The 16788-nt window shown below is 35.9% G+C and overlaps 1 protein-coding gene across 1 annotated transcript in view; it reads left to right on the forward strand.

The window, feature by feature from the left end:
* The window catches only part of LOC150102406 (uncharacterized), a 357402-nt gene that overhangs the window by 174367 nt on the left and 166247 nt on the right, over positions 1 to 16788 (forward strand). The window contains exon 12 of the mRNA XM_090399570.1: positions 14557 to 14686. Within this exon, the coding sequence (XP_090255696.1) occupies positions 14557 to 14686 (130 nt within the window). The remainder of the gene's footprint in view (positions 1 to 14556; positions 14687 to 16788) is intronic.

A 16788-nucleotide genomic window follows, 5' to 3' on the forward strand; every position in this document is an offset into this window, starting at 1 on the left:
CTTGCTGGTACCTATGAGATAGCCAGTCTCTGATCCAATGCACTAATCTAATATCCAAACCCATCCACTCTAATTTGACTATCAAAAGCCTTTGCAAAATCCAAATATACTACTGTGTATCCCTCTCCTATATATGGAAAAGTAAATCACTGATTTACTTTTCAAAATTCAGATTTCAAAAAACACGCATATTCCTAAGTGCTCTCTGTGGTCAAAGACTCTGGGAAATGAATATTGGTTTGTGAAAGAACATGTTATAGAAAGATTCTACGAATTGGATGGGTGCAAAAAGTAGCAAATAAAGAATTGTATTGCAAAGAAAATCTAATACAGAAAATAATTCAAAGGAAACTTAAGTGTTTTGGATATATCTGCAGAATGTATAACAGTAGAAAGATCAAATCCTTGTTTCTTGGTACAATGGACAGTATAAATAGAAGAGGATGGCCAAGGCGAGAGTGGATAGATGATGTGAAAGAGTGGCATGGAAAGGCTTTGATTCATTTGGCAATGGACAGAGAGAAATGGCAAAGAATGGTGAAACAAGCATCACCTACCAATGGGCATTGGATCAATGTGCAATGATGATGATGAACAGTAGCATTTCCTCATTATTTTATCAAACACTCAAATTTAAAATGAGACTGGTGTAGTAAACAACTTTTAGACCAGAAGATTCTATGATCAGTGTTATCTCCATGCTCTGCTAGACCAAACTTTTCCAGCATCCTTATAGATGACATAAGATTGATGGTCTTGTAGTCTTTTCTCAACAGAAAAGGAGAAACAGTTGAAACCATTTATGCTTGGTGGAGAGGTTGTTGACAGGATAAAACACCAGAACTAAATTATATTTCTTGATCATCAAAATAGGTTCTGACATGCCAGCAACATAAGGAATTGGAACTCTATACACTCTTGTGTCGATTATAGGCACAAGCCTATAAAAATAGGCTTAGAAGAGTCAAAGATGCACTGTGAAGAGGGAAAGAGATATGGGATCTTGTCAAAGATAAGAGATATCGTTGACAGCATATTATGTAGAAGCTGTTCTGCATGGTAAGCTGGATGTTATAATGTTTTTGTTTAAGATCATAAGGGCTGAGCAAATGACTTGAACTTTATTCAGCAGAGTTTTGATGACACCTTTTTGAGAAGGATGATGTGCCAAATCTTGCTGTATATAATACAGTGAAAGGGGTTATGATAAACAAGTAGTCATCATACTAGAAAGAGAGCAGGAGTGGAGTCCACAAAAGCTAATTTTTTGTCCTTTTTTGTTTCCATGGTGAATTTGTAGGGATGTATGGTAGGTTAGGAATGAGGATAGAACATGTGGCAAAACCATTAACCACGTAGTATACCCAAAATGAAGGCTGAGGTTATGTGAAAGAGAGTAAGGAATATTCTGGATGCTCAAGATAGAAATTGGCTAATGTAGGAAAAGAAGACTGCATATATTTTGTTTTAGATCACACTTTGTTATCTATTATATTGTATTATGCTAGTGCAGAGCTTATATCTTTTGAAATTCATTGTTGTATTCTACTTTGTTGAAATTACTGATGATCTGTTATGATCATATCAAAATGTTTGAGTTAAGTGTTATTAAATCACCTGTGTCTAGATGATCGAGTGTTTATTTATTTTTAGAACTAATCATAACAATATTGATTATTTCTGCTCTAGCAGAATCTCACATGAAAGAAATATGCATGCTTTTTTATTATTTTAAAAACTATAGCTTAATATTATCTGAATATGTGTTAAATTATAAATGTTGTTTGTATAGAATTTTGAAAAGTTTTAAATAAAAGCTTTTTTTTTTTATTATTTATTTATTTTATTGCTTTAGATATAAGTAAAACTTCAGAAAAATTTTCTTACATGACGCCAAGACTGTATTCTTGCAATCAGTTTTCAATTAGATTGAATTTCCCAAATAATATGCAATTGTTTTTGTTTGGGTTGCCATATATGGAAATACTTGATAATGAGGTGTGAATTTCCAGAATGCACACATGAAAGCTGTATTTTCTTACCCATAGAGTAACTACTATCAGCTTTGAAGTAATCCCCTTGTGATACAATGCTTGGTTGGGCAATGCTGCCATCATCTGATTAAACATTTATGGAGCTGCTAAAACATTCCTGGAGCATGTCTTCTGGAATGGTTTGTATTACTGTCTCCACATGATGAATATCAGAAAATCTACATCCTTTCAAGACATTCTTCAATTTTTGGAAAAGGCAAAAATCTAAAGTCTGGTGAATAAGGAGGACAGCTATTTCATCATGTGCAGGCATTGTCATGATGAATGATCTAGTTGTGGTCAAAATTCTGGTCTCTTCTTACAAACAGCTTCATGTAACATTCTAGCACTTCTAAACAACAGTGTTATTCCCTATTTGTCCTTGTTTAATGATATATATATATATATATATATATATGATCTGATCCGATCCACACACAAAAGGCCACAATACCTATAGCACATCAGTGCCATGTGTGGGCAAATTCAAAGTGAACTCTGCCCTTATGATTAAAAAAACAAACAAGTTTTATCGATTTAAAATTTACATTTGCACCTTCTTCGGTCTAGATAAAGATGATGTTTTCTTTGCATGCTTTGATGTTTTGTTTCAGGATCATACTGAAAGCACAAAGTTTCATCACCAGTAATCTCTTTTAAAAGCAGCCAACTGTGAAGGAATATTAGAACAAACATCAAGATGTTACTACTTTTAATCTTCATGCAAAATTCTTGGAACTATCTTTGCAGAAATGTCACTCATTTCCAAATTATTGTCAATCTTTTCTGTCTAAATTTAATTCTTCTGCCATTATCACTAATCCAGAGTATTATAATAATAAGGTGAGACACCTTTTAGCAACTCGTATATAAAAATATGACTTCTGCATTACTTCAACCTTGGTATCACCTCACCTCTGGATCTGGCTCCCACATGATACCTCAATAAAGGTCGAAACTGGTCTGGGTAGTGAAGTGATCCTTCCCATAAGCATAGCATTATACATGTCTGAAAAGATGCGTGCTTTGCATTATTGGATACTAAGGCAAGTGATGTGAAGTCATACCATATTTACCACGAGTTGCCCCAGTCCTGAAAATAGTTCAGGCGCAAACTTGTTTGCTTATACTTGGATAAAGGATTAAAGCAATACATAATAAATAATGGAAAAACTCACGTAGAAATATTATTTAATAGTATAATTTTCGCCTGTGTGTCACAGGCATCTTCAGTACAATTAGGCACAAAAATTAAACACTAACTGACAATTCCAAAAAGCGCCACCTAAGTAGCTGGTGTAAGATAACTAAAAAGGTCAATAACTTTCCTAAAAAAAAAAAAAAAAAAAAAAAAAAAAAAAAATTAATACAATAAAAAGTTAGGAAGATTAGCTGATTTGTAAAGTACTATCTCCCATAAAGGGGATAGACGTAACCTATACAATCTACGACTGGTCTTAACGGAATACCTGGTTTATGAACTTAAAACCTTCTTCGGTCGTCCACCTAGATTGTATGGTCTTCCAAAAGTTCATAAACCAGGCATTCCGTTAAGACCAGTCGTAGATTGTATAGGTTGCCCAACTTACAAAATCTCAAAATTTTTATCTAATTTACTCTCCTCTTCAACTAGAAGAACTGATACTTATATAAAAAATACTTTGGATTTTAAAAATAAAATTTCAGATCTTCATTTGGACGTTTCTGATATCATGATCAGTTTAGATGTTGTTTCTTTATTTACAAATGTGCCTCTTTCGGAAAGTATTGAATTACTACAACAGGAATTTCCTTCAGACATTGTAAACTTATTTGATTTTGTAATAAATTCTGGTTATTTTTCTTTTAAAAATAAGTTGTATCAACAAATTGAAGGAACAGCAATGGGTAATCCTCTCTCTCCTGCTATCTCCAATTTCTTTATGGAACATTTTGAACAACGTATCTTTGACAATATTTCTCCCAGACCTACTCATTGGTTCAGATATGTCGATGACATTTTTGCTGTATGGAATGGCTCTTCTGATGAACTTCAACAATTTCTCAATAAGTTAAACGCATTTCATCCTAGGATCAAGTTTACCCTAGAAGTAGAATCAAATAAGCAGTTAGCCTTTTTAGATCTTCTAATTCTTCGCCAACCAGATGGTAACCTACATTTCTCAGTTTATAGAAAGAAGACTCATACAGGCCATTATATCCATGCGGAATCTCATCACCATCCCAGTCAAAAGGCAGGAACTATTAAAACACTGGTTCATCGGGCCCACTCCTTTTGTTCTTCAGACAATCTTTTACAGAAAGAACTACAATATATAACTTCTTCCTCTCTATCTAATGGCTATAAGAATTGCTTCATTAAAAGAACTTTGAGTAGATTTAATATGTCTCCCTCTTCAAACACAGAGGAAATAACGCGCATTACCATCCCTTATATACAAGGCATCAGTGAACGTATAGCAAAAATTTTAAAACCACTGAATATTTTTGTTGCCTTTCGACCGTTTAGAAAAATCTCCACCTTTCTCGCTTCTCCAAAGGACAAGCTTCCACATCTTAATCATCCAGGTGTCTACCAGATTCCGTGCTCTTGTGGATTATGTTATTTCGGACAAACGGGAAGATCTGCCTCCATTCGGCTAGAAGAACACCAATCTTATATTGAATACTTTAAACCTGAAAAGTCTGGACTTGCAGAACATGCCATCTTCACTAGACACAGAGTTCATTGGAGAAAGACAAGAGTTCTTCACAAAAGTCAGTTTCTCATGGAACGCCTTTATAAAGAAGCATGTGAAACTCTACTTCATTCTCCTAACTTAAACAGATCCGACGGCTTACGTCTATCCCCTTTATGGGAGATAGTACTTTACAAATCAGCTAATCTTTCCTAACTTTTTATTGTATTAAATTTTTTTTTTTTTTAGGAAAGTTATTGACCTTTTTAGTTATCTTACACCAGCTACTTAGGTGGTGCTTTTTGGAATTGTCAGTTAGTGTTTAATTTTTGTGCCTAATTGTACCGAAGATGCCTGTGACACACAGGCGAAAATTATACTATTAAATAATATTTCTACGTGAGTTTTTCCGTTATTTATTATGTATAGTTATGTCTACTCACGGTTTACCTCTTTTAAAACTTAGGATTAAAGCAAGTATATAATGGCAAGGGAACAAGATCAGGGGTTGCAAGGTTTAATACAGGCAGAGTGCAAAGCTAAAGTGTTTTTTTTTTTTTTTTTTTCCAAGCCATGGTAAACTCACTTTTCCCTTCCTTCTTGACGCCATTCTTCCATAATCATTCTTTCTTCTACTAGCCACATATTGAAAAAACTCCAGATTTCTTTTTATCTGTCTTATTTGCTAGCTGCTGTTTATTGCCCTTTTGTTACCCTTACCAAAGAGTCGCCTTCCTTTCTTCTTTTTTATTTCTCATGTGACTGATTATTGTCACACATCTTGTGTGACAATAATCAATGCCTCTACAATGCCTTTTTATTCAAGATTGCATGCATCATCTCTTCATTCATCCATTGTAACCTATCCTTATTTAATTTCCTGACCTTGGAATACACTCAGACATTGCCAGATAGTTCCTGAGTAGTGATTAAGCAGCACTGATTTCCTTCCCATCCAATTTCTCATTCTATGATATAGCTGAAATCAAGCCATCTCCTGAATTTGTCATAATTACCTGCCTCCACATATATCCCTTTCTTGCAGAAATTCTGATATAGACATATCAGAACTTCCTTTCCTGACCTGTCTGTCTTCTCTAAACTATATATCCCTCCATCTGTATTCATGTAGAATATCATCCTCATCCAACCATGTCTCAATTATTCTGACAATTTTGAAGCGAATGAACTCTGTTAGTGCTACAATTTCAATCCCTTTATTTCAGATACTTTGTGTATTCGTAAACCTGACACACACACACACACACACACACACACACACACACACACACACACACACACACACACACACTAGCTCATTTCTGGTTCTATAACAAGTCCCATTGATCCCTCATTTCTCTGCTATCATTCTTCCATATTCTCCTCACCATTCCTCTGTATTAATACTGATATTATACCTCTCCTGGCCTAAATATTACTCCGACATCCTTGACTGTCTTAATCTTTTCTTGCAGACTCACACATCCACTCCTGTAACCATCATCTACACTTCTCACACAGTGTCTCTCTACCCTAACCCCCTCTCTCATTTCACGGTCTGTCTTGTGGTCCTTCTCTCTCTCTCAAATTCTCTACTCATGCTACTTACTTCTCCATTCAGAAACAAACTCTCCTAATCTTCTGTATTATTGCTTGCTTTCTCAGTTCTTTCATTCACTTCAGTTTTATCTTGCAGTAACAGTTTCTTCAGCTGATTTGCACTCAATCCATTTATATGTAGTTTATCTCTTTTAATCAGCTCCATTCATCCTTCAAATTCATCCCACACATTTATAAAGTGAACTTCTTTCTCCTCACATAACTGTGTTAGAATACCATTCTAATCCTCAGTTTAATTTGAATCTTCTTCATAGTTCCATTTGGAGAATGGTGAATCATGTGCCTTTTGATTGGGCTTGATTCTTGTTCTGAGAGAATTTTATATGGGCTTTTTCTGTTACCGATGAGTTAACTGGTCTCACATGGAGGTAGTTTTTTTTTTTTTTTTAAATACTTGCAAAACAGGCAAGCTCTTCAGTAAGCAATGCGGTTAAGAGTCAAATACTGAGCATTTTATAGGGATTGTACAGTGTGTAGATGGTGGATCATATAGTGCAGAGTGGACTCTAGTGATGAGTCTTGGGACTCAGTTGAGGTTTTTCTTATTAGTAGTATTATTAAACCTCTAGGGAATCGAGGACTCGTTGAGGGAGGCCATACATCTTTCACACCAGTTATCATACCTTCTCTTAAACTCATCTAGATATCCACTACTTCAACAGGCAAAGTGTTCTACTCACTCACTCATGGTTCTATGAGAGAAAAATCTATATTCCTATAATGCCCTTTCAAAAGTTTAGAGCTTTCATATCAACTCTTTCTTTTGTGTGCTAATGTCTGCAGTCTGCATGATCCCTATCTATTCGCATAATCTACATTCCGTAATTCAGATATCATTTTTGTAATTCTTCTTTGCAGCTTTTCCACAACTTCTTTATCCCTTTAGAACCCAGGAGATCTAATCTGCACACTGTAGTTCAGATGCAGTTGTATCAGTTCTTTGTAAAGAGGTAAAATAATTTCTATATCCTCATATCTGAATGTTCGTTTCAACATCACGATTATCTTCTGAGTTGTATTTGCAATTTTTGTTATATGACTTTTGAACTTCAACTTTCTATCCACATTAACTCAATGATCTCTAACCTCATCTGTCACACTAAGTACAATCCTGTCAGCATAATATGCTGTCAGATATCTGTTCGTGCCAAGGTGCATAACTTTACACTCACTAACATTGAATTGATAGCTAGTGTTGTCTGCTCTCACTTTCAGGATAGTGACATCATCCTGTAAATGCTGTATATCAGCAGCATCTCTAATTACCCTGCCTATCTTTTCATCATCAGCTCCTTTCCAATATCATTAATGTATATGGATTAAACAAGAATGGTCCAACAACTGATCCCATTCTTGACCATCAGCCACCCACTTATCAAAGCCAATAGTTTGTATTCCAATCCCATATTCTCTAGTTTATGCAACAGCCTTTCTTGTGGTATCCTATCAGATGCCAACATATTTTAATATATTCATTCCCTTTATCCAACTCAGCTGTAACATTATTACAAAATATGAGGAAATTACTCAGACATGACTTTCGTTTAGTAAACCCTTGCTGTTCCTTGCAAAGTATATCTTGTTTGTCCACCCAATTCTGTAGGCAAGGTCTTACCAGCTTCTCTAAAATCTTTACAGTTACTCCAGAGATACTGATGGGTCGATAGTAGACACATATCAGTCTTTGCACCACCTTTGTGCAATGGGATTATCGTACATTCTTTCCATTCCTGTGGGAACTTCCTGAGCTATGACTCATGTGCAAACATATCAAAGGCTTAGCCAGCTTGACTGAACATTCTTTTAGTATGAGTATATCTGATGATTATCCATCTGTTCCAATTGCCAAATTCTTATCCAGGTTATGCAGCAGGCCTTGAACCTCCTTGTCACACACACCTCTATCTTTTCATCCAACGTGGTGAAAGCACTGTGCAGTATGTTGCATACACCAGGTTGATAGATCTTAGTGAAATGAGCACTCATTATTTGAACTACCTCATCTGCTTCCAACACTGGGGTACTGTTTTCTGTAATAATAGTCCTTGGTCATCATCATCATCAAATTCCTGCCATGTACCCTCAAGGGGTGTATAGGATATGATAGTACTACATGAAAAAAATTACATCATTATTAATTATTACTTATCTACAATTTTCCTCCAAATCAGTCTGTTACTTGTCAAGACTCCAACATTATCCGATCTTATATTTCTATCGTCTAAGGCACACTGTACCGTACCAATCCAAGTATATCTTGGTCTTCCTCTGGGTCGTTTTCCTGGCAACCTGGCAGAAAACACTTGTTTTGCTAATCTTTCCAATCCCATTCTATTTAAGTGACCATACCACCTGAGATTAGCTCTGCTAACACATTCCTGGATGCTGACAATGTCAAGTTCTTTCATAATATCCTCATTTTTAATGTGATATTGCCATTGATGCAATCTGTTCACGCCTCTAATCTTTCTCAGGACTCTCATATCCGTGGTCTCCAGGCTTTGGTCAAGTGTTTTACTTCTGACCCAGCTCTCAGATCCATAAGTTAAAACTGGTTTGAACACTGTCTTGTATACAGCTAATTTAGTGTTCAGACTAATTTCTCTCTTATTCCATATGAATTTATTCAATTGACTTCCTACCATACTAGCTTTGCTGATTCTGTTGTCTATTTCTATATTTAATTTACCATCTTCAGTAAAAATCGTGCCTAAATAGCTGAAATGTTTAACTTGTTCCACAGGTTCTCCATTCACAACACAGTTGACATTTTCAATGATTCTGCCTATTTTCATTGTCTTTGTCTTTTTATTGCTGACCTTCATACCATATCTATTACAACAGCTATTCAATTTAGTCAGAGAATCTTGCAGACTTGTAGCAGATTTATTTAGAAGTATAACATCATCTGCATAAAGCAAAGAGCTGACATTAACATCTCCAATTTTGATATCATGTTTAATACCACTTTCCTTCATAATGTGATCCATATAGATAATGAATAACAGAGGGGATAATGTACATCCTTGTCTCACACCAGATTTAACATTAAACCATCTTCCTGTACTTCCTTCAATTCTGACTGCTGACTTACAACTCAAATAAAGACTAAGTATTGCTTGGTATAATGCCCCATTCACACCATATAACTGCAGCGTATTGAATAGCTTCTCTCTTGGCACCTTGTCATATGCCTTTTCCAGATCGACAAAACTTAAATACAGATCTTTGTTATATTCCCATGCTTTCTCGACTATTTGTCGTAAAGTGAAGATCTGATCCTGACAGCCTCTATTTGGCCTGAATCCAGCTTGTTCTTCACCAAGCTTTTCTTCCACAATTCTTCTCAACCGTTTCTCAAGTATACTTGCATAGATCTTGCCAGGAACACTCAGTAGGGAAATACCTCTGTAATTCTCACATGCAGTTTTATTTCCCTTTTTATATATGGGTACTATGAGAGCTCTACTCCAATCATCGGGAATTCGTCCTTCTGTCCAGGCTTTCTGAACTATGCAGTGCAGCCACTGTAATACTCTTATACCACCATACTTCAGCATTTCTGGTCGAATATCATCTACTCCTGCTGCCTTTCCACATTTCAAGTCTTTGATGGCTTTTTCTACTTCAAGTATGGATATGTATTCCTGACTGCATGCCTGGTCAGTGTTTTTTACCACTGTGCTGTCATCGCTGCTTGTTTCATTTAGCAGTTTTTCAAAGTAATTACTCCATACTTCAAGGATATCTTTTTCTCCCGTTTTCATGTCACCTTTATCATCTCTAATTCCTTTTACAGTACTCTTTCCTCCATTCTTAAGTTTCTTCAGCAACCTCCAGAATATTTTGCCGCCTTCTTGATATTTATTTTCTATATTCTTGCCAAAGTCCTCCCATGACTTTTGTTTAGCTAGTTTTACACAGTGTTTAGCATTCTTGCATTTGTCTCTATATTCTCTAAGAGCACAAGCTGACTTATTTGCCAGGAACTTTTGGTATGCTTTATTCTTTTCCTTCACTGCTTCTTTAACTTCCTGTGTCCACCAGGGAGTTCTAATTTTTTTATCCTTACAAACAACCTCACCACATGCCTCTCTGGTAGAATCAATCAATGTTTTCTTTAGAGTTTTCCACTGAATCTCCAAGGTTTGATTCCTGTTCTCAAACGCTTTCATTTTTTCTTTAATAATCTTTGTGTATTTTAGTCTACAGTTCACATCTGAGAGCTGCTCAACTTTTATTCGCTTTAAAACTTTCTTACATGTTATTCTTTTCAATATGAAATTCAATTTTATCCTGCTCAAGACTAAATAGTGATCACTTCCAATTTCAAATCCTCTGTACACTCTGGTGTCCTGCACCAGGGAGAAAACATCACTATCAACAATAACATAGTCAATGAGACTTTTCTTATTCCTAGCCTCTTCTCTCCATGTGAATTTGTGCACATTTTTATGTTGGAACATGGTGTTAGTAATGACCAGTCCATGTCCTGAGCAGAAATCCAACAGATATTTGCCATTATTATTAGCTTTGCTCTTTTCTCCAAATTTTCCCAAAATATTTTTGTATGTCTCACAATCATTTCCTACTCTGCTATTTAGATCCCCAACAGGACCAACTTTTCATTTTTCATTATGTCAGTTGCTTTTTCTAAAGTCTCAAAAAATTCCTCCACTTCTACCTTAGTAGAACCTTCTGTGGGACCATAGGCACAAATATGTCTCATTGTCCAGTTCCCCATTCTCATATTTGCCCACATTACTCTACTTGAGACTGCCTGCCATTCAAGAAGATTAGCCTCGTATTTTGTGTTGAATGCTATGGCTACTCCTTCTTTTCCTTGATTGTCATTGCCTGAATATAACATTTTGTATTTATTGCTCGGAAAGAGCTCACCAGTTTTGGTCTTTTTTGTTTCAGTCACCCCTATTATGTCGATCTGGTACTTATCTAATTCCTCAGCTAGCTCCATTTCTTTGCCACTCAGGCTTCTTACGTTGATAGTACTGATCTTTAACTCTGGTGATGTTGAGTTGGGGTTTATTTTCAGATTTATAGTCCTTGGTAATTTAGCATATTTAATTTATTTTATCTGTTTGTTTCTATATTTAAGTTTGTCTGTTTGTTTTCATATTTGATGCTGGGATTATTATTCAGGACCTTCATGGAGTCACAAGACTCATTGTGGGGGCCCCATCTTAGACAACATTCATCTATCATACATTCCTGAAACTTGTTCACTGTTTGTGCTCTCTCACCATCCTATCAGGCAATATATTCCACAGTCCAACCACCCTTCATGCAAAAAAGCTTCTTGCTCATCTTTCATTTGCAATTTACAGGGATGACTCTTGTCTTTCTACTTAGTGCCATACAGGGCTGAGATTGGCTGGGAGGACAAACTGTTGAGAAGGATCATTGTCGGGACCCCATCTTAGACAACATTCATCTATCATACATTCCTGAAACTTGTTCACTGTTTGTGCTCTCTCACCACCCTATCAGGCAATATATTCCATAGTCCAACCACCTTTCATGCAAAGAAGCTCCTTGCTCATCTTTCATTTGCAACTTACAGGGATGACTCTTGTCTTTCTACTTAGTGCCATACAGGGCTGAGATTGGCTGAGAGGACAATCTGTAGAGAAGGATCCACAGTGTGTTTGGATGGAGTGATAATTAAGAAAAGATCCAGAATGTTAGAAGAATGATGAGGGGTGTCTGATTTTCTGGTTGGTAGATTAACTATTGTGTTAGGTTATGATTTAATGGCAAACAATTCAGCTTCCCTTCCAGCTTGATTTGTAAAGTTGGAGTAGGGCAGCCAGTTTGTGTTATGGATGTTAACATCCCTAGGAGGATAATCTCACAATTGAGTTAATAGTTTATAAGAAATCAGTTTTTAGTGATAGGTAGTCAGAGTTAGGGAAATGGTTAAGGCAGATAATGAAGGCTGTAAAGTGAAGTAAGGAAATCTTGAGTCAAAGCAAATAAAAAAGTGGATTCCAAGTTGGATAGCCTTTGACAAAGGATATCAGATTTTACAAAAGCGCATGTTCCTCCCTTTTTGCAGAATGCATCATGCAGGATTTAGTTGGGACAGTGGCCATGGAGGATGCTAGTTGAGGTTCTACCATGAAAAAGAGATCAGGTTTTGATGTCTATAAGTGGTGTTGTATATCATTGATGTTTGTTTATATTAATACGTTGAGTGTTGGTTAAATTGAAAAGTGTGTTGGAAAAAGTTTTTGCGATTGGGGCATATTTTTATTATTTATTCCAATTTTTTTTGTTGTATTTTTTCACATTTTTAGATACTTTTTGTTATTTTTTCATGGGAGATTTTTTTGCATCTGCAGTTAAAATGTTAGTGTTTATATGATTGACCATCACGTGTAGAGTGGGTGATAAAGGCATTCAGCTGAGGTGAGGGACTTGTGCACATAACTTACACACAGAAAGTGCCCAGACTCCAGTCCAAGTGTGGCCTTGGACAGTGCCCCCCCTGCATACCACTGACCCGACCTCCCTCCAGCCATGACGTGACAGGGTAAACAGACTCAGGATTATTCATCAGCTGATCAGGAAGCCTCCAACAGATGCATTACCATTGGGTTTGGTCCCATGCATTATTTGGCAGCCAGCCTGCGAAAAACTGCTTTACTGCTCTGCCCTCAAATGAAGCAGAAACTGGCCGCTTAGTTGAATAATGATAACAGTGTGTTGAGAATGCCCAGTAAGGCGATCACTCGCACTGCATGTGGAAAAAAAAGGACGGGGGGGGGGCGACAGAAATCTTAGTCCCTACTCTAGGGATGAAACATAGCAGTAGCCACTTCACACCTTCAAAAAACAGAGTGGTGGTGTTCTACTGGATAATGAAAGACATCTACCACATAAAGGTTTAGTTGGCACAACTAGGGAAAAGATGCATTTAAGGCAGCAATACTCATCTTCCAGAGCCCCAGTTGTGGAAACATGCCATACAATGGGTAGGTGGGGATGACTTGGCTGGGAAAGGCTTTATATTACATGATCACCAGCCCATAATGGCTCAAAAATTTGCTCACACATTTTCTTCTCATTGCCTTCTACAGGTCTACAGCAGCACCCAACTAAGTATTTTTCTTTCCACCTCTACTTCATACCATACTGTCTCAAAACCACTGCCACTATTTCTCCTCTGCGTTTCCACCTTGGAAATGTATTATTGTGTGAGGCAATTTGTCTTGTCATCTATGCAGGAGTTCTAGGAAAAGAGTGATGCTAGGGAGTCAGCTTTATCCTTGGGTGAAGTAACAGTGGTATCATCAGAATGAGAAAGAGGTAGAAGTGCAGGTGAGCAGAAATTGCATCCAATGACTTTAGTAAGGGACTGGAAAACATGGCTTTCATTTGGACAGGATCAAGTTTTCTACTGTTTTCCTTTGTAAAATCAAGTTTAGATCTGCTATTCACTCCTGCATTTGTTGCATGCTTTCATATAGACTGAGTATGAAGCTGGGGGGGGGGGTTCTTGAAGTGATCCAACTGCAGTAAGCTAAATGTTTTTCTTTGACTGCTTTGATATAATTTCTGCTGAACCAGGGCTTGGAAAGTGCACAGAGGATTTTGGATAGGATCAAGGCCTTCATGTGAGAGAGGATAATTTCTGTGACTTGTTTGGAGCAGGTGTTTGGTTTGAATAAGCATAAGTCAATCAAGTCAAAAGTAAATATGTAAACAAACCATTTACATACAAGTTTGCAGGTTCAAATCCTGTGTAGGAAATAGATGTTTGTAAAAGTTTGATATGGAGGTTAGTTAGACCCATGAGTTTTTTATTTAACAATAATGGAAATAAAAAAGTGATAATTATTACTATTTGAATTAGATTATATAATTTCATCCCATTATATATATAGTTGTGTTTAATTAAAAAGCTAAAATTTTAATGATTTCATAATTGCAAATCCAGAAAATTAATTTTAGACTAAGTGTAATTTTTGACACATTTATAAGAAACTGAGGATTTGTATTTAATACTAAAATAACCAAAAAAAAAACAAATCTATTTGATTTCTTCTAAATATGCTAGTGAGAAGTCTCTCCACGAGCTCAACTTAATTCTAATTAATTTTTTACTTTATGATTTAGCTCATAGTAACATTAATGACCTTCTTTCAAAACACTATTCCTGTTTTACATATATTTGTTTATTAATATCACAATTTCTTTTGCAGATTTCTTTTTGACTTATCTCAGATTTCAGAATATGCAGATAGAGTATCTTGTATTATGTTTCAATCTTCATTTGCCGAGACTATCAGCTTTATTGAAAATAAACTAAATAATTTCAAGATGACATGTGATGTGAGTATATGCACTCTGGTAATTACTGATTATTTAAAGTATTAAGGTACAGAAGAATTCTAGATATGTTTATTTAATGAGAATGGGTTGTTCTGCTAAAACATCTAATGTTGGTGCTCTGTCTATTATTCAGTATAGAAATTTAAGTATATAGAAACGTGTGATGTTTTCAAAAATATTTTTTTGTTCAGTGAAAAAAAATTTTTTTTTCATTTGTCAAATGGTGACAACACATCACTTGGGTAAAATATTTAAGTTCAGAGATTTTAAATGGATAAGTAGAGATGACAGGATTTATATATAAGTCCTGGCCTGGTTGGCCGAGTAGTTAGCATATCCACTCTCCAGCCAAAAGGCTGCTGGTTCAAATCCAGCCATGGGCACGGAGATTGTGATTGTCTGTAAAAATGGTGGTAGTGGGCGACAGATGGCATTGGTGTAGTTCGTGGACTGTGAGTGGTGGAGACAGAGATATGTAGAGTAGATGCCTTCCTTCAATGAGTCTTTGGATTCCTTGGAGGTGTCACCTAATAATAATAATAATAATAATAATAATAATATGCACACACACACACCATATTTTTTGCCTTATAAAATGTACTTTTTTTTGTAAAATGTTTATATGAAAATTAGAATGTATCCTCTAAGCCAAATGTACCGTATAAACCAATGCATCTTATGGTGTATCTTATACACCAATGTGTTTTTTTTATGTATGCACAGTTACGGTGTGGCATCGCTTGTCGGTGATGCTTTATCAGTTTGAATGGTTGCACAGTTGCTAACAGTCACCGTGCATTTAAACAAGTAATCAATACATTCTTATATTTAATTTTTTTCATAGCCTATAGATTCTATGAAGCACAGATATAGCTATACGTTACACTATGCTTCAATGCTACAGACATAGCATTGAAGCATAGTGTGCTTGAGTATGCAAAATAGAATGGCAATAGGGCAGTGGAGCAACACTTTGGGCCTCCGCCTACAGAAAAAATGGTATGAACTTGGAGGAAACAAGAGTAGCAATTAATAGAAGCAAATTCTAAAAAACACAATCTCTGCAGAAAACTGGCAAAATGGCCAGAAATTAAAATGAATTAAAAACTTGGATAATAGATCAAAGAAGATTGGGTTGCTGTGTATCTACAAAAATGATTATTCAATGAGCAAAATTATTGGCAATAAAAAGAATTATCATTGATTTTACAGAGTTGCCATCATGGCGCTTTAGATTTATGAAGAAAAATGATTTATTCATGTGTGCCAAAATGAAAATATCACAATGTCAGATGAATTCGAAAATAAAATTTATTGAGTTTCACAGATTCATCATAAATTCTAGAAAACAAGACGATTTTGAACTTTCACAGATAGCTAATATGGATGGAGTGCTTCTGACTTTTAATGTGCCCTCGAACAAGACTGTTGACTCCAAAGGTAAAAAAAAAATTATGGTTAAAGGAAAGTTGTCAAGTTTTCTAACGTTTCAAATTTTACCTGTGTTCTTTAAGTAGTATGGAATAGGCAGAGAAGGGAATTCCTAGTATGAAGAGGTGTTTTCTCTTAGGGATTAATCCAAATGGAATGCCTCAGAGATCCCATCTTCCAAAAAAAATTTAATATTTAATCTTGTCAACCTTGGCAGTTAACAGGCTGATGTTGCTTAATTTTCCAAAATACCAAGAAAGATGTATAGTGAATAATTTTCCTTCCAAGTGCCTATTACATCATCTTCCTATGCTAACACATTATTTTCTTTCATACTTGTGTGAATTATTATCCCTTGCACTGCATATCAGTTGTTGACTTCTTGCAAAAAAAAAGTTACCAGAACCAATGCAAAGAGCAAGGGACTGAGATTTCCTTTTTGAATTTTTACTAGGTCAGATAGGAACCCATTGACTAGTATTAGCATGGACTCCTTAATGATGGACAGCAGCCTTTTGCCCACCCTGGAGTACTGCTGGGCAGTGTGAACTGAAAAGAATGCTGTACATCATCAAATAATGGAGTTTGATTCACCAAGAGTTCTGCCAACAGATACTTTTTCATATTAACTAGGCTGAGCAGATCATTTAGCAGGAACAGGTTAAGTTTTA

This window comes from Typopeltis vanoorti, chromosome 10 (assembly GCF_054136105.1).
Source record: "Typopeltis vanoorti isolate ZY-2024b chromosome 10, IOZ_Tvanoo_1.0, whole genome shotgun sequence".
Taxonomy (NCBI): domain Eukaryota; kingdom Metazoa; phylum Arthropoda; class Arachnida; order Uropygi; family Thelyphonidae; genus Typopeltis; species Typopeltis vanoorti.